The 27,904-nt window shown below is 43.8% G+C and overlaps 1 protein-coding gene across 17 annotated transcripts in view; it reads right to left on the bottom strand.

Moving 5' to 3' along the window:
- CTNNA3 (catenin alpha 3) overlaps positions 1-27,904 on the bottom strand; it is a 939,042-nt gene that overhangs the window by 896,149 nt on the left and 14,989 nt on the right. For all 17 annotated transcript variants that reach the window (XR_010589482.1, XM_065553430.1, XM_065553429.1 and 14 more), the window contains exons 2-3: positions 25,765-25,871; positions 15,270-15,462 (exon numbers count right to left, since the gene is read on the bottom strand). Coding sequence is in view for 16 of the 17 variants with exons in the window: in XM_065553430.1 (XP_065409502.1) it covers positions 15,270-15,462; positions 25,765-25,866 (295 nt within the window). In the remaining variant the exon portion in view is untranslated. The remainder of the gene's footprint in view (positions 1-15,269; positions 15,463-25,764; positions 25,872-27,904) is intronic.

Here is a 27,904-nt window from a genome sequence, read left to right on the forward strand (position 1 = left end):
TTCACCGATATGCTTTGTGCCATTCCAGCAAAGCAAAGCAGCCATAAACTCAGCTTAACTGGCGGGTTAAACTAGGTTTACAGCTGCTTTATATTATCAAAGCAGCCAAAGAGTAGCTGTGAATCTAGCCCATTATATTTAAGTAATGTATAAATGTTCTGTTAAATATTACACTGATATAAAGGAGAGGCAAGTCACTACATTGGGTCTGGTTTTCTAGTGACTCGCACTTCCCACACCAAGCAACTGCTGCAGCTTTGAAGAGCTGTTATTGAGAGCTAATAGGTTTAGTGGAGCACAACAGAGAATTTAGGGAAAAGATAAGGGGGAGAGAGAAAAATTAATGTAGGGAGGCAAGTGGGAGAGAGAGAAAAAATAATTGGTTGGAAAGGGGGAAATAATTGTGTTTGGTGGAAGAGGATGTATAATTAGTCAAGGATAAATGGTGAGTCAGTGGATTAATGACTGAGTGGGGGTAAGTGGTGAGTGGGTCAGGGAATGAGTTAGGGAGGTGTCAGAGTGTTTGAATGAGCTGACGTAGGGAGAAGGGAAATCCTTGCAATATTTTGCTAAAATTTCCTAGGCTTGACAGCCACAAACAGCTCCCCAAATCCCTCTCTCACAAAGGGTGGGTTTGTTTCCCCCCTCACTCAGAATAGCTCAGCCTGACATGCAAACGACTTGTCCAGTCTTGAGGTTATGCACATAAGACCAGGTACTCTGTGGGCTGAATAGGAACCTAAACCATTATTTTGTTGGAAAATTCAAGAGATTTTCCTATGAGTAACAGAATTGAAACTGGAAGACCAATGATTTGAAATGTCTTTTGTCTTTTTAACTTAATGCTGTTTGTAAAATTTGCCAAATTACATGAATTTAGTTAAATACCTCTGCTTCCAGTTTAAATGTAATAGTTAATCACTGCACAGAATTTTAGCAACCACCGTGCTTTGATGAAATATGGTATAAAACCAGGTTTGTAATTCATTCCTTATTCATGTCCAGGAGTTTTGGTTTCTTAATCTCTACTCAGATGTGAGTCAGAGCTAGACAACCCCTTATAATACACAGAATATGATTGCAGTGATTCTAGCCAAGCTTGGAAAAGTGAATGATGCTAGTATTTTCTCAACAGGAATCCAACTTGTGGTGAAGCTATACTGTGACCCTGACAATACCACCATGTCACAATGTCTGTAATGGTTCACGACTGAGTGCCAACCTCAAAGCAGACTGTCGAAAAGCAAGGCTGACATCCCAAACCAGCTGTATGTTCCATAATTAGATTTCACCACACCAGTAACAAATATGAACTCCTGGATCACAACAACAGTCTTACTATGGAGTCAGTTGCCTTGGGATCTCCAGTCTACCTAGTAACCCAGGCAAGCTGAACTAAGTGATAAACAGTCACTTAAAAAGATCACAAAATATTCAGATTGCTCCCAGTCTCAAGAGACCAGTCATTTACCCAAGGTCAATTTGTACTTTAGATCTCACACCAAAGACAACACTTATAAGCCAATCCTATGGTAAAACTAACTAAGGATTTATTAACTGAGGAGGGGGGCAGAAATGAGAGTTATTTACTGGTTAAAGCTGGCAACATATACACACAAATGAGTTACAGTGTATGATTCCAAAAAGGTGACAGAGTTGTAGTAATCTGTCAGTACTGAAGAACTTTTAGGGCTAACCCAGGTTGACCCTGGTGATCTAAGCTTTTGTTTCCTAGCTCCCTCCCTGTGAGTGTCCAAACAGCAAAGAGATTTATTTTCATGTCAGCTATCTTTATTTCCTTCTTCCAGAATTCAAGCTGATGGGATGCGCTGTAGCACCTTTATGGGTGTAAGAGGACAATCAACCCAATCTTTGTATCATATTGTTTCATGATGGCCCACTTAATTTTGATAGCCTTTCTTGATGGATGAGGGAAGCACTCTTTTGACCTGGGCTGACAGGTTCAGAACAGGCATTTTTACAGTTATAAAGTAAACCTTACATATTACCTTATAGCATGGGTTACAGATGTTACAAATAAGATTAATGCATGTAGCAACTGACAAGCATTTTATAGAGACTAAACATTTTAACACATCCCTGCAAGTTTAATACCTATCATGAACAATACTAACATACAAGTGAGCTGGTTTGGTTTCCAGCTATGAATTTGTCAGTGCTTACCTGATGCTTACAGCCTGGGCAAGAACTGGCACCTGGTCTGCCAGCATCACAAGCCACATGGACTTTTATTCATATTGAATCAAACCACTGACATGACAGTGAATGCATGAGTGCAGGCAGGTTCAAAAGCACCTAAAATAGGTTACAATAGCTTAAGTGGTGTAACCAGCATGCTAGAGGCTTTCAGGAATAGTTCAAAGGGAGAGTTACTGGACCTAGATTGAGAGGGCCAAGAGGAATGGGTATAGAATGGAAGAGGAACCAGAAAAAGAAGGTATGTGAGGCAAGAAAAGGAGATATGAGCAAGTATTACAAGTAGTAGGAAGAACACCACACACACACAAGCTATCCCACATACAGGGTGTTAAAAACTGTCCTAAAATGCAACAAGCAGCCAACAGCACCACACAATATCACCTCCCTCCTGCTTCACTATAATATGCCATAAAGATGGAGCAGCTGTTATTTCTCACTGCTTCCAATTGTCACCAACAATGAGAATGATTGCCAGCACAGAGACAAGGATGACAATACCAAGCTGTGTGTAAATGTATGTGTGAACTTACAGTAGGTGGGTCAGTAACAGAACAACTAGTGGTAAAAATACAGTCCAGCCACAGGCAGTAGTAGCACCCTTACTAATCCCTACCCTAGAGTAAGGATGTCAAAAAAGCAACATGGAAAGACCCCAGGAAACAAAGAAACCATGAGTCTACCACATTTTGCAATTCACAGATAACTGACAGATCTGCTTGCTGGCTGTTAGCCAATGGCAAGCAGCACTCTGTCTGTCTGGGTTCCTATACAGTGCACAACAATGTCTGAGTGCTTCCCAAGAGATAACCAAAAATCACATTAGGGTAGTGATCTAATACTCCTTCCTGCTTCAGACAAGGCAGTCAAGACTAGAGGGGGTTTTCTTAGTTGTTTTAACCTACTTCCTTCTCTATCTCCTCCATCTGTTCCTACTACTTCTCTCCTCTCTCTTCCTGTAGATGTATAGGTCTGCTCTGCAGCATCCCCTACTGGTCCTTGTTAGCTCAGCAGCACCTGTCCTCTGTTTCCTTTCTCCCCAGGCATTTTAACATACAAGCAGGGCTAGAGTCACATAATAAACCCCTTCTCAGGACTAGTTTATTAGCACATTGTAATTATAAAACTGTCTTTTCCCATCCTCTCACTGGGACAGACACAGTCTCTCTTCAGGCAAACACAGTCCCTCTTCCCTCTGATATCTTCAACTGACCAGAACCAAAACGTAAGCCTCATCCATCTTTCCATTAGAGCCATAAGGATACTCAGGACCCTTTTCCTGGATTGCAGTCTCCCTAACTTTCAGGCTGGCTCCTTGAAGGTTTACTAGACTGCTTCTTTTAGGAGCTCCCCAGCTTTCTAGAAGGCCTTCTGTCCCTGATGAAGCTCTGGTGCCCTCCTTTTAATCAACCAGGTAAGTAAGTTCAGGTGTAATGGCATAAACTCTCACTTAAGGGCCAGTTGCCCCATAACACACCCTTTTTGCTTTCTCTCTCTTTTTTTTTTTTTTTTGGTCACATCCTATTTTTAGGTGCAGCTGTGGGGAAGTGAAGTTGAAGGCAGTGAATTTGTAGTTATGCATCTCTCCACCCACAAGGAGTTCCAAACATTTGGAAGGAAGTCTTGTCACCCACTCATGAATTTCATACTTGATGCTGACAACTTTATCGTTCCTGAGGAACATAGTTGTCAAAGGACCTCATCGTCTCAATGAGAGAGTTGCCCGCTGAGGTATGTGGGACCAGTTACATGGAAGGCTTTGAAGATTAGCACCAAGGCCTTGAATTTGTCCTGGTATTCCCAGTGTAATGAGCAAAGCACCAGGTTGATGGGCTCTTTACAGCTGGTCTTTCAGGTAGGTGGATTGGTGCAATCTGTACTAACTGAAGCTATTTTATTTTATATTTTTACATATATAGGCATAGCGTGGTAGTCCAACCTGGAAGTCACAAAGGTATCACTGTGGGCAGTTCCATATCTGATACAATCTTCTGGCTAATTATGGATGGAGGAAAGCATGTTCGCTTTTCTCATTCTTTGTGTCCAGTAGCAGCAAGGTGACTAGCAATACACCTATGCTGCACTCCAGTGTGACAATCTGAGGCCTTTAATGGAGGATGAGATACTAGTTGCTAGATCTTCAAAGTGTTTTTGCTTCCCACAAATATGTTCAACTTGCCCACGTTTCAGTTTCAGCCAGTTAGAAAATGGTGCAAAGGGAAAAAGATGGGGCTCCTCTGCATAATACTGGCATTTGATACCATGGAGTTTCCCACAGCAGCTACATGTAGAGGTTAAAGGATGTATACACCAGATGTCTGCTGCCACTCAAGGCTTTCCAGCCCTGTTCAGACACCTGTTTGTTCTGTTGCATGGCAATTATTTAAATCCTTCACACTAGGAATCTCCACCTCCACTCTGCAAACTGCTGGTTGCCTAATGTGTAATCAGAACTGTCACTTACACCCCATTGACACTTCCTGGGCCAAGTTCTTCATTACTTACCTTACCTGCATGGGGGTGCCTGATCCAATGTCCACTAGAATCATTGGCATCTTTTTTTCCATTGACTCCTGTCGACTTTGGAACAGGCCTTGGCTGTAGGAAAGGAGGTAAGAACAGAGGTGACTTCAAGCTACAATTGTGCCCTGTGAATTCTGACCTGAGTGGGGCTCCATATGAGTTCAGGGTCCACTAGTGCAGATCTCATTGCAGGAGCAGGGGGCCTGAGCTCTGTCTTATTTTGGGGGATTCACGGGGGAATAAGAGTATAGTATAAATCATAAGCCACTGTCCCATTCCTTTGAGCAAATTTCTTTATGATACCATCTCCAGTTTTTCCTACAGCAATGAGTAATTTCTTTGAAATACCTTTTTTGAGTACAGTGAAATTGTTTCCTCAGGAATTTTCTTTGATAAGAACACACTGCATAGGAAAATTCAAAATGTCAGATCCAGATTTTCTCATTTATTTTCAAACAGTAACAGAACTATGCAATAGTTATTTCTAAGCGATTATGTTATTTATGACAAAGCTTATCTAAGAACCCACTTGTGACATGATAGCAGCTAAACGCATGCGCTATCAACACGGCAATAGATGGAAATAATGTAGGCAACAGCTGTTGTCTTTGAGACCATATATAGCCTGTAAGTAATAGCAAGAAATACCAAACATTTTAGCTAAGCCTGAACAGCTCTGTTTGGAAAAAAATTATCACATATCCACAAGAGTCATTATCCTCGTGATAAACTACATTGTTGTTCTATTTTAAAAATAGTTAAATATCAGCTCAAACCAAGTTTAAATGCAAACTGTAGTTTGATACTTACAATCTAAAATGTTTGTTAAAGAAAAAAGAAGAGTAGTTCAATGTATACAAGTTTTTTTCTTGAGTAATAATATATAGGATTCCAAAAGTGAACTCCAAAAGTGAGTCCAGCACCTCTATGCTGGTCTTCACCAGTCAAAAGAAACCAGGATCAGACTCATGTGTCACAATTCACAAATTCCTCAGCACTTGAAGAACCTTATTGAGTGACATCAGCTGAAATGCAAGCAGATGAGAGACTGCATTTGTACCTTCTTGCTGTTGGTCTGCAACTAAGGGACAGATAACTTAGCTCAGCCCAAATCCAAGTTATCCAGATAATTTTAAAATTCCAGTATGATCACCCCATAAAAACTGAAGCTAGTTGCAGACACGTTATAATTTATGAAAAGGCGTACAAATAAATTACTTGGCTGTCACCATAAAAAATGATGCCCAGAGAAAATTAAAAACTGTATGCTGTGACATACATGATGTGTGCCCACCTACATACATAGCTTATCAGGATTTATGATGTACATCTTCCAAAGACACTAAAGTAAATAACATAAGACCTCTAACAGCAGCAGAATGTGACATGAGTAATAGGCAATGAAGTTATGATCTAGGTGGCATACCACAAGTTAAACCCAATATACAGCTGCAAAGAACTAAAAATGTTTGCAGTGTTAACAAACTAGCATGTATTGTACTGTAGTTCAGCTCCTTAATATTAACTTGAACAGTTCAACAAATCCTTGGAGGAAAATTGCTTGTGAACACTTAATTTGTCGTTGTATAATAATAGGAGATAACACTGAATTAACTTTCTTTTAAAATATATGAGCTGTAGGTAATCTACTTTATGTATTTATTTTTGTAGTCATCTCTGGTCTTGGCTCAGAGTCAATAAATAATTTCAAAGTCTGACTATTTCTATATTATCTATGTATAAAAGTCAATAAAACTATGTTTTCTTATCTTGTGTTACATGACTGGAATTGATGGGCTAAAATTTTAAGAGTGCTCCATAATGAGTGATTTTTTTAAAAGGCCGCAGCTGAGTATGTGTGACAGTTAATAATATCTGACATTCATCTTTTCATGCCAAAAGTTCAGAAACCATAAACATTCCGCACAAGTTCTGAAATGCAGCCATTCCTTGAGTAGAAGGAGGCAAGTAACCAGTGACTCCTACTCTGTATAGCAGTGGAGGCTTGGAAAGTATTGGCCAAGTAAAACAAGGCAAAACCCCTATTCCTAATCTTTCATGTCCACAAAGAGCAGATAAGAATGATTTTTAAGTTTTCATCTAAAAGACTTAGGCCCTGATTCAGGAAAGCATCCCTATTCAAAGACAAAACACTTAAGTGTATGCTGAACTATACGCATGTGCTTAAGTCCCACTGAACTCATTGGATGAAACTCTGGCTTTGTTGAAATCAATGGCAAAACTCACCTTAATTTCAACAAGTCAGGATTTCACTAGGGTGTGTACGAGCTTCTCTGAATTGGAGCCCAGTTTGCTGTAACTGCATGCTATTCAGTTTATCAATGGCTCCTCAGAAAAGGTCAATTTTGGGGATAGAAGTCTGTTATTCCAGAGGGTAAAGTATCCCAAAGCTTGAAGCTTAGCACACTCAGGGTATGTCCACACTGCAGTCTGAGGTGTGATTGCAGCACAAGTAGACATACCTACTCTAGCTTCACCCATGCTAGCATGACTACAAATAGCAGTGTAGATGCAGCAGCCCAGGTTTTGGCATGGACTGACAAGGTGCATATGTACTTAGCATTCTCAGAATAGCTGTACAGCCTGTTCTGAAGCTCATGCCACCACTTCTACACTGCTATTTTTAGCCATGATAGCATTGGGTGAAGCTAACATAGGTATGTCTACTGATGCTACAGTCACACATTGAACTGCAGTGTAGACATATCCTGGAGGGGAATGTCTTAGGGTATGTTAAGACTGTTTTAACTAGACCTATTTCTTTCTGCTTTTATAAAGTTTGTTTGTAAATTGCAAACTGTATGGCTATCGCAAAAAGCACAGTGTGCCACTGAGATGTTTGGTAATTATGTCAGTCTACAGGACTGTTTAGATCATAAGTTCAATAGCTACATAAATTACCTTTAACATATATTTGAAAAATATGTAAAGTGGAATACAATAGCTTATGAAGTGTTCTCTAAAAATTAAATGTGCAAATTAGCAGAAGAGCTAACTGAAAATGAGAGATGTTGGTATCATAGTGACTTTTAAGAAATTGATGCACACTAAAAACAAAAACAAAAAACATGCCGTAGAGCTAGAGAATTGCTGCAATACATAATGGACCAAATTCTGCCATGACTTATACTCTGTGCAACCTTACAGAATTTAGTGGGTGTTATCTGGGATATAACCCACAGAAGAATTTTATTCAGTATGTAGCAAAGGACAGAATATTAGCTTGTATGACAACTTTTTATTTTTCTCTAAAGAGGTCAATGCTAAGTTACTGTCTGACTTCCAAATTACTTTTTAAAAATGTGCCAAATACTACTTTTATTTCCACTATAACATCACTAGGTTGCCCCTCTGCAAGTGAATAGAATTTGGCCCATCTTTTTTTCACATTAGTGGAACCTACATGACTCTTTAGGGAGTTAAAACTCTACTGCACTGAGAGTCTATTGGTCTGGTCTTATGTATATGTTCAGTATTATGGTTGAGCTCCTGATTGCTATGAGTCCCCGGCATCACTCTCCTTGGTCTCACTCCATGATGTAACCTAAAACTAATGTCTGAGTACACAGACCTCAGTGAACTCTGTTCATCTATTTACCATAAAAATAACCCATTCTTCAATTAAATGTGAGCAACCCTAAATATTACACAAAATCAGATGTACGTGACTAGAGAGATGCTAAACTCAGTGCATTGACATGAGATTCAGTGCGCGTGAATGCAAAACCTAAAAAACACCTCAGCGGAAACAGTCAAGGTTTACTTGGTTTTATGTCAGAAACTATGCAAACCTGACAATTTTTGTATGGGATCCACTTAAATCCATAATTTCCCCCTAACACCTCTTCCCCTAGCCTCAGCAGGTAGGGAGAAAAAAAAACCCAGAATCCTAAACCTCAGAAGAGCCAATGGGAAGAAGACTGCAGTGAGAGCCCCCTTCCCAGTCCTGAACTTTTCAGGGAATGTTTGACTGGCCAGGCATTTCTGTACTGGTTCATGAAAGGGACTGGGAAGTCCTTCCACCCCAAACCCACCAAGCAAACATCCTCATTCTTTAGCAGCAAGAGGAAAGAGTACACACACATCAGAGTGAGCTATATAATTATCTTCTTCCAAATAAGATAATGAGAAATTGGTTCCTCATACTCATCTCTGTTAATTTAACCAGATTCAGTCTGAGCAAAGCATGACCATCTTTTACATTATCTTAAGCAAGATGTAAGATCACATATTCATTTCAATTAATTACATAACCAAGAAAGGTAATGAGGGGAGATGAGACTGACATCACAGAAAATACAGGAACCAGATCCATCAAAACAAAAAGATGCAACTGCTTCCTGAGAGGTTTATATAGATGGATTCTACACAGGTGAAATATACATGACTTTCACAGAGGCGACATTGGTTAAACAAGTATTGTTTTGTTGTATAACAGTTCATGACAAAAATAACAGAGGCGATTTTCCAAGGCACAAATGGCTGTTAGGCACACAATTCCCTCTATGCCTTTGAAAATCCTACCAACAAAATTAATGAATGAATGGTGTCAGTTGGGTAAAACCTTGTTATGGGTTGAGTTAAAACTTTACTGATAGGTGCGAACTCACTCTTCAGTTAATGTAACTGATAAGCCCCTACATAAAACAAAAAGGAGTATGAGAATCTGCCCAGAAGCTTTTGCTGAGTATTGTTGTGAGTGGGTGTAGAAATCGATTTTATACAGTCGATTGCGTATGTCCACAATAAGCGCATTAAGTCAGCAGAGTGCGTCCTCACTACCATGGCATCGACTTATGGAGCAGTGCACTATGGGTAGCTATCCCACAGTTCCCGCAGTCTCCACCGCCCATTGGAATTCTGGGATAAGCTCCCATTGCCTGATGAGGCAAAAACATTGTTGCAGGTGGTTTTGGGTACATGTTGTCAGTCACCCCTCCCTCCATGAAAGCAATGGCAGACAATCCTTTCGCACCTTTTTTCCTGAGTTACCCGTGCAGACGCCATATCACTGCAAGAATGGAGCCCACTTAGCTCACAATCACTGCTGCTGTTATGAGCATTGTAAACACCTTGCGCATTATTCTGGAGTATATGCAGAACCGGGTTTAGAGACGCCAGCATGAATTGGATTTTGATGAGGACATGGACACAGACGTTCCTGAAAGCACGGCTGTGGCAATTGGGACATCATGGCAGCACTGGGGCTGGTTGATACAGTGGAACGCCGATTCTGGGCCAGGCAAACAAGCACAGACTGGTGTGACCGCGTAGTGTTGCAGGTATGGGATGATTTACAGTGGCTGTGAAACTTTCGCATGCATAAGTCCTCTTTCCTGGAACTCTGTGAGTTGCTTTCCCCCACCCTGAAGTGCAGGAATACCAAGATGAAAGCTGCCCTGACTGTTGAGTAGCAAGTAGTGATAGTCCTGTGGAAGCTTGCAACGCCTGACTGCTACCGGTCAGTCGGGAATCAATTTGGAGTGGGCAAGTCTACTGTGGGGGTTGCTGTGATCCAAGTAGCCAATGCAATCATTGACATTCTGTTATCAAGGGTAGTGACTCTGGGAAATGTGCAGGTCATAGTGGATGGCTTTGCAGCAATGAGGGTCCCTAAATGTGGTGGGGCAATAGACGGAACGCATATCCCCATCTTGGCACTGGACCACCTTGCCAACCAGTACATAAACTGCAATGGGTTCTTCTCAATGGTGCTAAAAGAACTGGTGGATTACAAGGGACGTTTCACCGACATCAACGTGGGATGGCCAGGAAAGGTGCATGACGCTCACATATTTAGGAACTCCGGACTGTTCAAGCAGCTGCAAGAATGGACTTACTTCCCAGACCAGAAAATTACTGTTGGGGATGTTGAAATGCCTATAGTTATCCTTGGGGACCCGCCTACCCCTTGCTCCCATGGCTCATGAATCCTTACACAGGCAGCCTGGACAGTAGTAAGGAGCAGTTCAACTATAGGCTGAGCAAGTGCAGAATGGTGGTAGAATGTGCCTTTGGATGTTTAAATGCTCGCTGGCACAGTTTACTGACTCGGTTAGACCTAGCGAAACCAATATTTCCATTGTTATTGCTGCTTGCTATGTGCTCCATAATATTTGTGAGAGTAAGGGGGAGACGTTTATGGCGGGGTGGGAGGTTGAGGAAAATCGCCTGGCGTCCGATTTTGAACAGCCAGACACCAGGGCAATTAGAAGAGCACAGCAAGGCGGGCTGCGCATCAGAGAGGCTTTGAAAGCTAGTTTCATGATTGGCCAGGCTTCGGTGTGACTGTTGTGTGTGTTTCTCCTTGATGCAAACCCGCCCCCTTTGTTGATTTTAATTCCCTGTAAGCCAACCACCCTCCCCCTTCAAAATAAAGTAACTATTGTTTTGAAACCATGCATTCTTTCTTTATTAATTAAAAAAAATGAGATAATGGACAAGGTAGCCCGGGTGGGGCGGGGGAGAAGGGAAGGACAAGGCCACATTTTTTATGTAGCCACACTAAAAATCAAACTGTTTGAATGACAGCCTTCTGTTACTTGGGCCATCCTCGGAGTGGAGTGGCTGGGTGCCCAGAGCCTCCCCACTCGCGTTCTTCGGCATCTGGGTGAAGCGGATATGGAACTTGGGGAGGAGGGCATGCAGTTATACAGTGGATTCAGCGGGGGTCTGTGCTCTTGTTGGCTTTCCTGCAGCTCCAACAGATGGTTCATCATGTCCATTTGCTCCCCGATTAGCCTCAGCATCGTGTCCTGCTTCCGCTCTTCGCACTCACTTAATTCTTTCCTGGCCTCTGCCACTGAATGCCTCCATGCATTAAGCTGTGCCCTATCAGTGCGGGGGGTGTGTGAATGCATGAGTTCGGAAAACATGTCATCGCGGGTGCGTTTTTTTCGCCTTCTAATCTGCGATAACCTCAGGGATGGAGATGATATGGGGAATGTATGGGGAAACATTTGCACCTGGGGGGAGATAAAAAGGGAGAGTAAAATTTAAGATGATACATTTCTGAGAACAAAAGGGAGACTCTTTCACAGTGAATCAAGCAATTCACAGCAGACAGCACATGTGCTTTAGGTAGAAGATCACATTTTGCCTTTTATATTGAGTCCCTGCTGGTATGGTGATATATGACACATGGCTGGGCAACAGAATTTGGTTTCCAGGCAGCCATGGTAAGCCAAAGGGTACAAGGGTTTGGCTTCCAACGCCTTCATAACATGTGAGAATGAGGAGTGCCCTCCTTTCCCAGAGCAAGCAATGGGTTGGGTTTCACATTTAAAAGGAGGGGCTGCAGTTTTCGGGTGGATGTGCAGCACACACCTACCCCCACCCCGTGGTTATTCTCTGGGATAATCCCTTCACCCCGCCGCCCGCCACGTGGCTATCCTCTGGGATGATCCCTTTTAGCCAAGCACAAACAGCCCAGCATGAACAGGGTCCTTTTACAAAACTTCCCTTATTTCAACCAGGTGATCATGAACGATATCACTCTACTGAGACTAACACAGAAAGATATAGACCGAATGTTGCTTGAATGCGACCAAAACCCAGGACCATTTGCTGCCATGCTTTGTGCTGCAATGATTCCAGAATACTTGCTACTGGCTTGGCGTGATAAAGTGTCCTACCGTTGAGGACGAAATAAGGCAGCCCTCCCCAGAAACCTTCTGCAAAGGCTTTCAGAGTACCTCCAGGAGAGCTTCATGGAGATGTCCCTGGAGGATTCCCACTCCATCCCCAGACATGTGAACAGACCTTTCCAGTAGCTGTACTGGCTGCGAATGCATCCCAGTTCTTCAGGGCAAATCAAATATTAAACACTATTGCTTTTAAACCCTGTACTGTAGTTACAAATGTGCACTCACCAGAGGTGCCTTCTCTGGCTTCAGGATTGAGGATCCCGCCTTGGAAGGGTATTGGCTCCACGGTGAAGAAAATTTCCTGGCTGCCGGGGAGAACGGATTCACCACTTGCTTGCTGCGCATTCTCCTTCTCCTCCTCTTCCTCATCCGCAAAATCCTCCTCCCTGTTGCATGAGACTCCCCCCTTGCAGGTGTCCACAGACAGTGGTGGTATAGTGGTAGGGTCCCCACCTAGAATGCCATGCAGCTGGTCATAGAAGCGGCATGTATAGGTCTCTGAACCGGAGTGACCTTTTGCCTCCTTTGTCTTTTGGTAGGCTTGCCTGAGCTCCTTAACTGTCACACAGCACTGCTGTGTGTCCCTGGTGTAGCCTCTGTCCAACATGCCCTGTGAGATTTTGGCAAATATATTTGCATTTCTTCTTTTTGATCGGAGTTTGGCCTGCACATATGCTTCTCCCCATACAGTAATCAGATCCAGTGTCTCCCTTTTGGTCCATGCTGGAGTTCGTTTGTGATTCTGGGGGGACTGCATGGTCACCAGTGCTGCCGCCATGCTGACCAAGCAGGAAATGAAATTCAAAAGTTCCCAGGGCTTTTCCTATGTACCTGGCTAATGCATCGGAGTTCAAAGTGCTGTCCAGAGCGGTCACAATGGAGCACTCTGGGATAGCTCCCGGAGGCCAATACTGTCAATTTGTGTCCTCACTACCCAAAATTCGACCCAGCAAGGTTGATTTTAGCGCTACTCCCCTCACCGGGGAGGAGTACAGAAGTTGATTTTAAGAGTCCATTAGGTCGACGGAACAGGATTGGTTGTGTGGACACAGTCATTTTTAAATCGACCTAACATGGCTAAATTTGACCTAACCCTGTAGTATAGACCAGGCCTGAGGGTATGTCTACACATAAAACCACTACCGCAGCGCAACTGTGCCTCTGTAGCCCTTCAATGAAGACACTATTTACACCAACAGAGAATTCTCCCATCAACCTAGCACTGTCTACATCCAGGTTATGTTGATTTAACATTGCTCAGGGGCGTGAATACCGACCTAATATTCTAGGTGTAGAATAGGCCAGAAACAGACAGACAGCTGAACCGTGGTGTTAACCCTGGAAGAAACCTGTGGAGAGGTTTTTGAGTCAGCGGTGTAGGCTGAAAAATATGCCCTTGATACTGCAAGCAAAAGAATCTGTTTCCTGCTATTTGATTCCTTTTCATTCAGACACACAGGACTTTGTACATTCTTTGTAAATAAACAAAACTGCATCAAAGAAATACCTGGCTATCACCAATTTCTGCTCACATCTGGAATACCCCCAAGGGTCCCAAATTGACTGAGGTCAAAAAGAAAAAGGGAAAAAAAGGACAACATTACTGTATTTGAGAAAATAAAATGTAATTTAGGCTTGAAACTAGGTGAAGGTTTCTAACCATCAGAGAAGTGAAATTCTGGAACAGCTTTCTAAGCGGAGCAGTGGCAGGGGTAGGGGGAGGGGGAAAAAAGAGTCTAACTGGCTTAAAGACTCAGCTTGCTAAATTATGGATGAGATTGCCTACAATGGCATGTGGCCCATCGGCGACTGCCAGTAGCAAAAATCCCCAGTGGCCAGAGACGGGACACTAGACAGGGAGGGCTCCAAGTTACCTGGAAAAGAATTTTCTGTGGTATCTGCCTGGTAGGTCTTTCCCACATGCTCAGGGTCTAACTGATTGCCAACCCCAAATATGGCAGAGACCCTGGGGTAGTTTTGCCTTCCTCTGCAGCATGGGGCACAGGTCACTTGCAGGTTTAAATTAGTGTAAATGGTGAATTCTCTGTAACTTTAAATCATTATTTGAGGACTTCAGTAACTCAGCCAGAAGTTAGGAGTCTATTTCAGGAGTGGCTGAGGCCTGCAACGTGCAGGAGGTCAAACTAGAGGATCACAATGGTCCCTTCTGATTTTAAATTCTATGAGTCTAAGGGTACGTCTATACTACCCGCCGGTAGTGTTCGATGTATCGGGGATCGATTTATCGCGTCTCGTCTGGCCGAGATAAATCGATCCGCTAATCAACGCCTGTACTCCACCTCGGCAGGAGGAGTAAGCGGCATCGACGGGGGAGGCGTGGCAGTCGACGCGCCGCCGTGAGGACGGCCAGGTAAGTCATACTAAAATACTTCGACTTCAGCTACGCGAATAGCGTAGCTGAAGTTGTGTATCTTAGTTCGAAACCCACCCCCCTCCAACATCCCGCTAGTTAGCCCATGCCTAAGTGTATTAAAGACTAATGTCATCACATTAAGACTACAGAATCGCTATTAAACTGTATAACATGTTTTTAAGTACAGAATTTGTAAAACTCTTCCCCCCTTTTTTTTTTAAACTGACATCTTCAATTGTGCAGTATCTACAAATAACATCTACTGGATAATCTTCAGCCTGGTGAGTGCTAAACTAATCTCAGAGAGACAAAACCAAAGAACCAAGGACATTATTTCACCACAATGATATACTTTGTATTTTAAAGAACAAACCTCAGTAAATGGGAAAGGCAATTTGCATTTTAGAGATAGACACACTAACAAAAATTATATGTATAACTGAATTCCTTAAAGCACCTGGTTTATTCACAGTAGGTACTGTACTTACTTTCTTTACGAACATCATTAAGTGCTGCATTAAGTTCCTCCTTAAATACAATGGCTTCCTTTGCAATTTTCTCCCCTTTGTCCAATAGATTCCAAGTGGCTTTTTCCACAGAAGCTAAGAGGACACGGGCTCTTTTGGAACATCCTTTTTTCTTATTAGAAGGGGTTTGTGGACAATTCACTAATGTGGTAACCTAAAATTAAAAAAAAAAAAAATGAGTGTCTTAAATTCTGCAGCCAATAGACTAATATTGCTTTTAGTTATTTAAAATTAACAACAAAATAATGTTTTGTTTGTATATGATGGAAACCACTAGGAGTGAGCAGATACTTCAAAAACAAAGAGCCACACCCTAGGAGTGAGCAGATACTTCAAAAACAAAGAGCCACACCCAACAAGATATTGTCAGACTGGACAATTTTTTTTTAATCTCAGTGTCTGACTTTTGAAATTCTCCCACATATATTACCTTCATTTCATAGGGTTCAAAACAAAGCTGGTAGAATATCATTGTTGCCCCTCTGACCCATCTTATTACCATTGGTCTAAAATTATTATGTTATTTCTTATAAAATATCATCATGACATAAAAATTAAAAGTGTAGTTACAAAATCCTCAGTAACAGCAGGAAGCATAACTCTCAGTTTCACTTCCATTGCTCCCACAATCGCTTTTGGCTACTCCCCCTACCATCTCTCAAGCAGGGACAGAAAGAGCATCCACAGTGTGCAACGGGTGCAGACCCATCTCTCCAAATTCTTCCCCTAATGTAGGGCAGAATCACAGGGGACAGGATTTAGCCCAAAAGAATTCAATGATTTTGCAAATCATTTAAGATGTGCATAATGTTTGTTTGGAATCTAAGTTAGAGCATAATCATCTAAACTGTTTTTAAATCATGCATTTTAACGAGCATAAGCAAGCTATTTTTATGTAGCTTCCCACTCTACATTCCACATTTATTGAACACAACCTCCACACTCCATCATAAATTTTTCTAATAAAGTATTTTCTGATGCATTGCAATGGCTGTCACGCTAATAGTGCATTCAAAAGAGATTTTTTTTTAAAAGGGAAGTATTGTCGATTTAACAAACATCAAAAGATATTTTCACTAATGATGTTTTGAATTCTTTATTATTCTTCTAGTTCGTTATGCTGTGCCAGCAGATCTTTAGTATAGTTTAAAATTCAAGTTCAGCTAATTCAGACAGCTATAGTGCTTGTTGTTTGATATGAGACAGGATGTCAAAGGGTGCGTAATAAAGATAACACCACCCATCCAGAGATCTACTGTGTTTTGTCATCTTCCTGGCAGCATCTATGAGGCACAGCTCCGTTATGAGGAATAAGACTTTAAAATACCATTAGTAACCGGTGGTATTGTTTAGCTTGTCATAGCTTGAGGTCAGTGTTCAGTGTGGATAAAGGCCATGCCCAGAGGTAAAGAGACACCTGGTATTTCACTAGTGGCCCTTATGCCTATGGGAGAAAGGGAGTCCTGACATCTTTGCAGACCTGTGGTATGCTTTGTTCCCCATTCAGGGAGGAGAATGAAACTATTCAGATGAACAAACTGAATCCTAGAGGTAGGCCAGGGAGGGTCTACTCACAGTTATGGGTTATATGATAGGAGTCCTATAACCCACTTTACTGACCCACTTAAATGCCTAGCATGAGAGAATTGTGGGAGGTAGGGCAGAGGCACCTCCTCCCCAGAGTTAAGCTAACAAAATTCCAGCCTTCCACATAAATTCATTCCTATGTCTGTCAAACAGAAATAAAAAACAAACAATAAAAATACGATACTCATTCCAGTAGATGAAAGCTTATACCTGCAGGACCCTGCATCTTCAGGATCTCTGCCAGGAACATCAGAAGCTAAAACATAATGCATTCATTTCCATAGAAATGGGCTCAATATTATTTCATTGAGGCAGACTCTGATTTAAAATACCCATCACAATTTGATAAAAAGTTCTTGGCTCACTTAAGAAATATAAAAATAATCTTGAAAGATGTGAATGAGGGATGCAATTTGCATAGGGATAACTGAACTGTGCAGTGGCATCATACTAGGTTTGTTCCTTTTGCTACATCATTAATACAGCTACCAGTGGAAGGGTACAGTACCCAGACAAAATTCTAGCATAATAGCACATGCTATCAGATAAAGTATGATCCCATTTATCCAGTCCATACTCAATCACAACTCCCAGTTAATTAAACACTGTCACATCCTCCTGCACCCCAGTGGCAATGCACACCAAGCATGTTTTCCAACACTCAGTGAAACCTTGATTTTCAAAAGGTATTTAGTATATCGGGAGAAAAAGAATTATACTACGAATTCAAGCTTCATTCCTGAGATACCTCCAAGCTGCAAATGTCAAGCAAATTGTCTTTGCTTTTCATTTCCAGATTTCATCTAAAAGATTTTGAGTTAGGCCAGAGGCTGGGCTTTCTTGATTTAAGGGTCTGTGTGTACCCAACACAGGCTCTGAACAGGTTAATATGGGCCTCAGAAGCCAAATCAACATATCAAACTGCACCTGCCGAGTGGGCCAGTTGGAACTGGGAAGCCTCTCACTGTTCGAAAGAAGAAAGCATTTGTTTTGAGCTGCCTAGCTGCAAGGGCCATACAGCTTGCCTATACTTTCAAACACTAACAGTCCTTTCTGTAATTCAGATGTCTGGAGAAAAAGAAGTACTGCCCATATAAATTGTGGTTAATAGTTTTTTGCCACTCTTAGGACAGGTCTGCACTACAGAATTACTTCAGTATAACCACGTCGTTCAGGGGTATGAAAAATCCACACCCCGAGCGATGTAGTTATACTGACCTAAGCACTGGTCTAGACAGCATTATGTCAGCAGGAGAGCTTCTCTCACTGAAATATCTACTGCTTCTCGTGGAGAGCTCTCCTGTCAGCATAGAGTGTCTCCATTAAAGCACTATAACGGCATCAGTGCCAACGCAGTGTTTTAAGTGTAGACCTGCCCTTAGAGTGCACTTATTCTACACAGAACTAAAGACAACTCCCCTATTACTAATAGACTTCCATTGGCCCTTCTATCCAAAAGGAGGAACCCTAAGCTACAAATTTGTTGTGACAATCAGAGGCCAGACACCCCAAGGGGATAAAAGAAGGTTTAACCCCCCCAAAAAAGCAGTTAAACCGACTGACTGCATACAATGTTATTGTACTATAAAATATATCAAGTGAGGTCTTTTGTGAAAGCTTGTAATGCTCTGAACTTGGCCATTATGACATATGTATACAGATTGTCATTTTACAATTTGTGTATTTAGAAAACTGTGCTCAATCTGTGCTGCAACTTCAGCTACACCTCACAACAAGGTGGTGAGCAGTCAAGCAGGAAGGGGCACCTACCAAGCCAGTTGTTCACATCAAACTGGCTTCAAGTAACTATCCCCATTGTCCAACCCAGGGAAGAAACATTAATGGAAAGACACCGAGATAATTTGAAATTGAAAAGAAGATCCCAGCTTCCAAATTGGGGGAAATTTTCCTCTTTGACTAACCACGAGTCACCATGGACAAAGAGAAAAAAATAAGTCTTTTAAAAGCAGGGTTGGAACTGAAGATTTTTATCCAGAACTTGGAGGACAGTCTCAAAGTGGCAGGCTGTCTGTGAATGCTGAATGCCTCCTATAGGTAGGGGGTATGCTGGGAAAGACAATAAATGACTCTTACTAGAAATATGAAAACGTAAAGCCTGATGTTGCATCTTTGTGTTTATTTTCTGTGTAACTCGTGTTTCCCTTTAATAAAAATATCAAAGATGAAATAGTAAGTACGCTTTATTTTTATCCCAAGCAGGTGTCTGGTGTGCAAACTGCGCGGAGCACGTGTGCCAAAGGGAGCTGATAACTGTGGTGCTGGTTTCATGTCTTTGTATAGCAAGGCGGTGGGACGCCCCAAAGCTCCACTGAGGGCCAAACCTCCCCTAATCCCAAAGTGGGCGGAGCCACCAAGTCTGGCGCTCACCCCTCCGAGGTCACGGCCCTGACCCGGAAGTATAAAAGCTCGCCTGCAGAGCTCAGTGGAGCCCAGGCCGGTGGAGAGAGCAGACGTCCATGGCCGAGCTCCTGCTTGGGAAACAGCCGCAGGCTGTGACCGGCCTGCTGAGTCACCGGGCCGGTCGAGCCTACCTCTCGCCAGGTACCCCGAGGAGGACTGGCCAAGCCTGCCCCGTGCCAGGTACCCCGAGGAGGACTGGCCAAGCCTGCCCCGTGCCAGCTATCCCGAGGAGGACTGGCCAAGCCTGCCCCGTGCCAGCTATCCCGAGGAGGACTGGCCAAGCCTGCCCCGTGCCAGCTACCCTGAGGAGGACTGGCCAAGCCTGCCCCGTGCCAGCTACCCTGAGGAGGACTGGCCAAGCCTGCCCCGTGCCAGCTACCCTGAGGAGGACTGGCCAAGCCTGCCCCGTGCCAGCTACCCTGAGGAGGACTGGCCAAGCCTGCCCCGTGCCAGCTACCCTGAGGAGGACTGGCCAAGCCTGCCCCGTGCCAGCTACCCTGAGGAGGACTGGCCAAGCCTGCCCCGTGCCAGCTACCCTGAGGAGGACTGGCCAAGCCTGCCCCGTGCCAGCTACCCTGAGGAGGACTGGCCAAGCCTGCCCCGTGCCAGCTACCCTGAGGAGGACTGGCCAAGCCTGCCCCGTGCCAGCTACCCTGAGGAGGACTGGCCAAGCCTGCCCCGTGCCAGCTACCCTGAGGAGGACTGGCCAAGCCTGCCCCGTGCCAGCTACCCTGAGGAGGACTGGCCAAGCCTGCCCCGTGCCAGCTACCCTGAGGAGGACTGGCCAAGCCTGCCCCGTGCCAGCTACCCTGAGGAGGACTGGCCAAGCCTGCCCCGTGCCAGCTACCCTGAGGAGGACTGGCCAAGCCTGCCCCGTGCCAGCTACCCTGAGGAGGACTGGCCAAGCCTGCCCCGTGCCAGCTACCCTGAGGAGGACTGGCCAAGCCTGCCCCGTGCCAGCTACCCCGAGGAGGACTGGCCAAGCCTGCCCTTCGCCACCTACCCAGAGGAGCCAATGCTGGCGGAGAGCACCGACGATAGCAAGACGGCCCAGGTACCATACAAGGGGGAGTGTGGAAGTAGCCTGGGGCAGCCGACCCCAGTTTGGCTGCTGCACTGCCAGAGCCGATGTCAGTGTGTTGCGGCCAGGATCCCCACTGACAGCAGCGAGTTTCCGTCGCTGCTAGGGCCCCGGGCTGGGACACAGTGGAGTGGGAGGGCCTGCGTCCCCCCCCCTGCCACCCACTCCTTGGGTGGCAGACTCCCCCCTTTTTCCCTGACCTAGGGCCTGGGCGGCCACAAATTGACCCAGACCCTGTTTAAAGGCCTGGGTACCCTGGGTACCTGACTAACTGTTTGCTTGCTACCCGCCCTGACTTAGGGCCTGGGCTACTATAGACTTTGCCTCAGCCCTTGCTTAAGGGCCTGGGTTTCGGACCTCTGGACTCAGCCCCTGCTTATGGGCCTGAGCCCCTAACTGTGTGCCTGTTGCCCCGGACTACCGCCAGACCAGAGCGAGGCGGTGGGACACCCCACAGCCCCGCTGAGGGCCGAACCTCGGCCCAAACCTACTACACTTCAGAGTTGATATACCAGAGGAGAATGGTCCAAGTGTCTTTTCAGTAAAAGAATAAGCAGGCCTGAGAACCACAACACCAAATATACTTGACCCTTCCCTGTCCCCTACCCACCTATTCTTTTTCCCTCCATGCATATCCCCAATCTGCTGCCTCTTTAGTTGTAGTGAGACTGCTGTTCTCTGTCTGGTGAGCACTCTCCTGGGGGATGCCATGGGCATGCTCTTTCTCAGGTCCAGCAGGAGAGATGCCTTCACATAAATGCACAAGAGAGAAAACTCAACTGAGCTTCAACAAAACAATGAAACTGGCTATACACCTAATGTTGTGTGACAGACCCAGACCAGTGGGGTACAAGAGTCTGGTAGAGGGCAAACATACTGGTCACTGGATGAGTAGTTTTCTGTTCCCTGAGTGACCAGAGCAGGGGCTGTACTAGAGTAATCAGGAAGCTGCTAGAACCAGTTAAGGCAGGCTAATTAGGACACTTGGAGCCAATTAAGAAGAAGCTTCTAGAATCAATTAAGGCAGGCTAATCAGGGCACCTGGGTTTTAAAAAGGAGCTCACTTCAGTTTGTGGTGTGAGTGTGAGGAGCTGGAAGCAAGAGGTGCAAGGAGCTGAGAGTGAGAGGGTGTGCTGCTGGAGGACTGAGGAGCACAAGCGTTATCAGACACCAGGAGGAAGGTCCTGTGGTGAGAATAAGGAAGGTGTTTGGAGGAGGCCATGGGGAAGTAGCCCAGGGAGTTGTAGCTGTCATGCAGCTGTTACAGGAGGCACTATAGACAGCTGCAGTCCACAGGGCCCTGGGCTGGAACCCGGAGTAGAGTGCGGGCCCGGGTTCCCCCCAAACCTCCCAATTGACCTGGACTGTGACTTCTCCCAGAGGGGAAGGTCTCTGGGCTGTTCCCCAACCTGTATGGTGAATCTCTGAGGCAAGAAAATCTGCCAATAAGCGCAGGACCCACCAAGATAGAGGAGGAACTTTGTCACAGTTGTCAAATGAACACAATGAACAAACTGAAAGGAGAATTTTCCATTAAACTCCTGCAGTCACAGTAATCTTAAATACAACAAATCTTGAAACAATAATAGGTACAACACTTTCAGATGAAGACAGTTTACACGTTGATGGGATCTCTTTAAAGGAAAGCTGCCGGAAAAAAAGGTGTGGGGGGGGGGAGGAACAGAAGAATTTGGCAAACCTCTTCTCCAAACCCCAGAGTTCAGGGTTTTTAAGTGGATTGTACACCCACAGTACACTCACATGCCTATAAGCAAAATAATGTCAGAAACTACCTGAAATCAGTGTTGCCTTTGTGCTACATATATTATTCAACAAAGTTATTTATTATGAAGCCTACTTGGGGAGTTCACAAATAGCATGTCACTGAGAGTGCATCCCAGCTTTATGATTCAGCAACCTTTAGAACCTAAAAAGCCTATACAAAATATTTTTGTAGGCTATCAGCCTATTCAATCTGACAGTACAGTCAAACTTTATAGTGCTTGTGAAGTAGGCAAAAAATGCAACACTCATCAACTGAGCTTTTACCTATAAAGACACAAAGGTGCAGATATGATCTAGATTGGACCACTTTCACAGACTGCATCTAGCAGTGTGGCCCACCTTTTACAGATTATACAATAAATAGAAGTAAAAAAAAATGCAACTCTGCATAAAACCAAGTTTCTCCCCCCCTTACATTGCCAAGCAGAGATGGGGGGGGGGGGGGCAAAGTGAGGACAGCCAGCTTCATCAATATTACTGAACATGCTCAGTACAAGCCAACCAGCAAATCTGGGGGGGAGCATGACCCTGCATGCCCTCCCCCCCGCCATGTATCACCTCTTTTGCCCAGTGAGGACTTTTTAAAGCGATTAAATGCATATGCATATAGTTACAATAAAAAAATGTAATTGCTGGGGAAACGATTGTCTAATCCTTTGGAGGAATTTATTGCAGATAGATACAACTGTGAAAGTTATCACACAGAGTAAATGGAATTGGATGACTAAAATGTATCAGGCTTGGCATCCATGCACAATTACCTCCTGATTTACCTATGTACTGGGGAAAAGTTTTAGATTAAAGAGAAGTCACAGCTTAAAGTGAAGAATAAGGAAACTATTAAAAGAACAGGCTAAAGATTTATGAACAAATGAATCTGGAAGTCAGACAGTGACGTAAGTCACTATCAATTAGTGCACAGATTAGATGTAAAGGCAATAAGTAACCTGGAACATTCTGCACTCAACACTTTAAGGAATATAACAAAACAATGGAAGCTATACTAAGGAATAAATGCAAAGAGATTGACGACTATTAGCTATAGAGAAATAATGATGATTTTTCATAACTTTCTTTTAAGATTAATGTAGATCTGGAATCTGTAATGGAAGATACTAACTTCAGACAGAATCAAAGCCTTAGAATGTTTATTTTATTTATTCATTATTGGTGACCAAGAATAACTTAGTTTATTTTGAATTAGCCTTGTCACCTTGTGGTCATACTCTGCATTGACCAGAGTTACTACTTTTAGGGGAGCTGCCAAAGGAAACTATTGTAGAGTCATCTAGAAAAAAAAAATGTTTCTGTTCTAATCTGGATCCACCTTCTACCTCCCTCCGAACCTTTAGCTTTATTCAGACACACTTCCACCACAACTGGAGTCACAACATAGGATCTGCACCAATAAATTCAACAGGTTGTTTCTATTTCAATCAACATTGGGGCATTTTTACTTCCAGGGACAAAGATTTGGATCCTCCAAAGGGATGAGCAACCTCAACTGCCTTTTAAGACAAGTGACACCTCAAAGGGCTGTAATACAAACATTAAGTACCGATGTAAAATAATCAGGGGTCACCAATGTGTCCATGGTAAAAATTTTGAGGTCCGTGGTAATTTTTCAAGAAACGTTGAATGACATAACCCCCTTCCCCCTCCTCCCCTCCATGTCCATCACTAAGTAAGGTAACTTTGTCAAGTGTCCGTCATGCAACATGGTAGTGCCAATCCCTGAAAATAATCTATTTGACTAGAGTACGAGGGCCTGATCCAAAGCCTGTTGACAGAGGCCACACATGGAGGGGCACACCGGGTCACGTGTCTCTCTCTCTCTCTCTCTCTCTCACACACACACACACACACACACACACACACACACACACACACTGATTCGCTGCTTGGCTTGTACTGAGCATGGTCAGTAACATCTTCTGAAGCTGCTGCCCTCACTATTGGCAGGCACGGGTTGTCTCTGCCTGTTGAAATCAATGGGGGAGGGGAGGGTCTTTCATTGAATTCAACAGGCTACAGATCAGACCCTAAGGAAGGATTATGTTCTAACAGTCAGCAGGAGCAGAACAACAAATGAACAGTATAGCACTGTGACAAGAAGTTTGCTCTGCAATGGTGACACTTTTTGAAAGAAAGTGATGTGCTGACATGGCTGTGCTACATGTAACTGACTAGAAGTGTCATTAGGTGGCCGCCTCTCGCACACACCCTCATGGCCTAAGGACAGCCCTGCAAGCAGACCTCGCCTCAGTTTTCCCCTTCCAGGCCTTTCTTCAATAACTCTCAACCCTGTTGTTCTTTCACACCCCTTCTCAGGTTCTGGTTTATTAAATTAACAAACATTTAAAATGTCAAATCCATCCATTTACTTCATTATCAGGTCACTCTGAGGCCTTTCCTGTCTGTAGTCTCATTCCTCAAGTCCCAAGTTTCCTCTTCCAGAGCCTACTCACTCCCAGCAACCTCTGTACTCCATTCTAGTCTCCCTAGGAATCCCCCCTCTCTCTGCAGCTTACAGCTGCTCTTCATAAGGTAATCAGCTGATCCCCCGCTCAGGTGTGTCCCCTTAATAACTAGGGTTGGCTGGCCCTAGCCCTCAAAGGGGCAAGCAACCCTGTTACAAAAAGCAAATGCTGCTACATCTGTGCATCAAAAAAAAAAAATTCCAAGAATAGGTTAGGATTCAGAGAAGAGGACGTATTTCCTATTCCTAGCCTAATAAAGAAAGGGTAGTATAGTACTGTTTAAAAGGGTGGTATAGTACAAGTGCCTTTTTTAAAAAAAAAACAGTCACATGCATAATCATTCTATTGCAATTCTGTCTAGGTTTTTTTCAACAAGGCATTTTCCATTGCATAGATGTAAAATAGAAAAAGAAGTTTCTTGTTTACGTGTAAACTCAGCTGTGTGTGATCAAGATTTTCTCTTTAAGTGGTGAACACTTTTGGAATAACCCTAGATTTTATAGTGTGACTCTGCTTACACTTAACAGGCTCAATTTATAGAGTTGCTGGAGTTTTGTTAAACCATTGGGTCTAGGTTTCTGTCGACAAAAAATCCTGTCAATTTAAAATGATTGTACAATATACAATAATTAAATGGCAGGGATATTAGGGACTGTCAAACAGGTTCATCTAAAACAGAACATGGCACAGAATGTGAAGTCTTTTAGGTTCAGATAACTAGACTTATCTACAGATCTCAAGATCTTCCTTTCCCCTCTGTCTATCAACTGCAACAGACTCAATTCCTTCCTTCCATGTGACATTTTATATACTGGAGCTCCACTTGTAATCTCTCTCTCCCTTCTATATTTACATATTCATTGGATAACACTGAATAAGGGTTTCAGTGGAACAGATTATATTAGGTACAATAAAATGTGCTGCATTTGTGAGAATAGAGGAAGCTAAGTGAAGTGGACTATTCCTGAGCCAGTATTGCGTATACATAGGTACAGAAGACTCAGATACAGTTTTCCCATCATTAAGTAGGAGTAAAGTAAATTCTTCCCTCGTTTCTCTCCTCTAATGAATGTCCATAATATTATTGCAGTGCTAAAAATACCTGAATTATCAATGGTTCCAACAGCTTCTCCACTGTAAATGTCTGGATCTGAAGATCCTGAGGATCAATTTTCAATGTAACATTTGGCACTGCTGCTGACATGTCACCTGTAAACAAAACAAAGATACAACAGTAAATAACAATAATTGGGACAGCAAGACTCAGACTGGTATGGACCGAGGTACTTGGATAAGTGGAATGAGGATCAGGGCCTAGGCTACTATGGTATTGTGTCAACATAATATTCCTAACATTGTAGATAGAATGTTAACTATTTAGCACGTAGAACAGTGGTTCCCAAACTGGGGTTTGCACAACATTACAGGGGGTTTGCCAGCAAAATTTCCCTAATGGTGTCCAGAGGACCCCAGACATGGGAAGCAGCAGGTGGGATGCGGTTGCAGGGCAGACAGAGCCCGCGCCACTTGGGGCCCGCAGCCCAAGCCCTAGTAGTCAGCGCGCGGCTGGTAGCCCGAGCCCCATGGCGAATGGGGCTGGGCAGTCGGGGCCGGCAGCCCGAGCCCTGCCCCCCCATCAGCGCAGGGCTGGTAGCCCAAGCCCCATGGAGAATGGGGTCGGGCAGTTGGGGCTAGCAGCCTGAGCCCTGCCCCCGTCAGTGGGGGGGGGGGGGCTGGCAGCCTGAGCCCCAGTGGTCAGCATAGGGTCGGCACGCCAAGCCCCATGAAGCGCGGGGCTGGGCAGTTGGGGCCGGCAGCTCAAGCCCCGGCGGTCAGTGGGGACCAGCAGCCTGAGCTCAGTGGAGTGCAGAGCCAGCGGCCCAGACCCCGGCACGGGGCCAGCAGCATGAGCCCCATGGTTGGCAGGGCTGCAGCTGGGACCCCAGGCACGCAGGTGGCAGCTCAGACCCCTGTCCTTGGCAGACAGGGAAGTTGGGCGGCATGAAGGGCAGATTGAGCAGGGGCCACCAAATTCCAGAATATTTCACATACTTTGTGAAGAAATGGGTAGTATACACAACTGTCTGTTGACCCATACCAAAGTTAGATGGCTCTCATGGGGCAAAATCCTTGTGCGCTTGTTTGAGCTTAGAACAGAAATCCTAGTTTGTTTGTTTGTTTTTTTTCCAACAGCCACCCTTTCCAGCTTGCCAGCTGTATGGAAAATAATGTATGGCTCCAGAGCCTAGCTTATTTAGCAGATATTTTCTCAAGAATTAATGACCTACATTTATCTCTTCAAAGTCTCAATATAACAGTTTTCAATGTGCAAGAGCGAGTTGAATCCATGATAAAGAAGTTGCAGTTCTGGGAAAGTTGTTTGGAAAATAATCAAACTGGATGTTTCAGTAATCTTCCAGGAAGTCATGAAGAACATAAGCTTCAGTTGGATCAGTGCACTAAAACTAATATACTGTAATTGCACACCTAAAAGGACTTCGCACAACTTTTAGGGAATACTTTCCAGCTATGTCAGGCGATGATGACTGGATTCGCAACCCTTTTGATGATACCACTTTCTCAACACAGATATTGAAAAAGAGGAAATTGATTGAGATCTCCTGTGATAACAAACTGAAAAGGAGTTTTAGAAATCTGTCGATCAACTTTTGGCTGAGTTTAAGAAACCAATACCCCCTTCGGGCAGAAAAAGCTACTACAGTTTTGTTACTATTTTCAACAACATATTATGCGAGAAAGCGTTTTCCTTGTATGCACATCTGAAAACTAAATACAGAAATAGACTTGATGCCGAACCAGACCTGAGACTTTATCTTTCTCCAGTGGTTCCGGATTTCCAAGAGCTATGCAGAGAAAAGTAAGCACATCTACCACACTGAGGAAATTTAAACAAATCGCTGGAAATATTCATTTTTAGGTGGGGGTTCACGAGATTTCACAATTTAATGAAAGGGGTTCGCGGGTTGTTAAAGTTTGGGAACCACTGACCTAGAAGACACATTAAACACACCTCTGCAAAGTATATTTAACCAATAAAGGCTTCTAATACAGAAATAACAGATGACTGTCTTTTATAAACAGGACTTATTACAACTGCTGTATATTACAATAGTAAAATACTGTGATTATGCAGTCTAGGGTGACAATGCATCTCCTTGTGGTGAACCTAGCACTGATTTAATGTGAGACAGTAGGCTCAGGGTTTCTAGTGAAAAAATTTA

This window comes from Chrysemys picta, chromosome 7 (genome assembly GCF_011386835.1).
Source record: "Chrysemys picta bellii isolate R12L10 chromosome 7, ASM1138683v2, whole genome shotgun sequence".
Lineage (NCBI taxonomy): Eukaryota > Metazoa > Chordata > Testudines > Emydidae > Chrysemys > Chrysemys picta.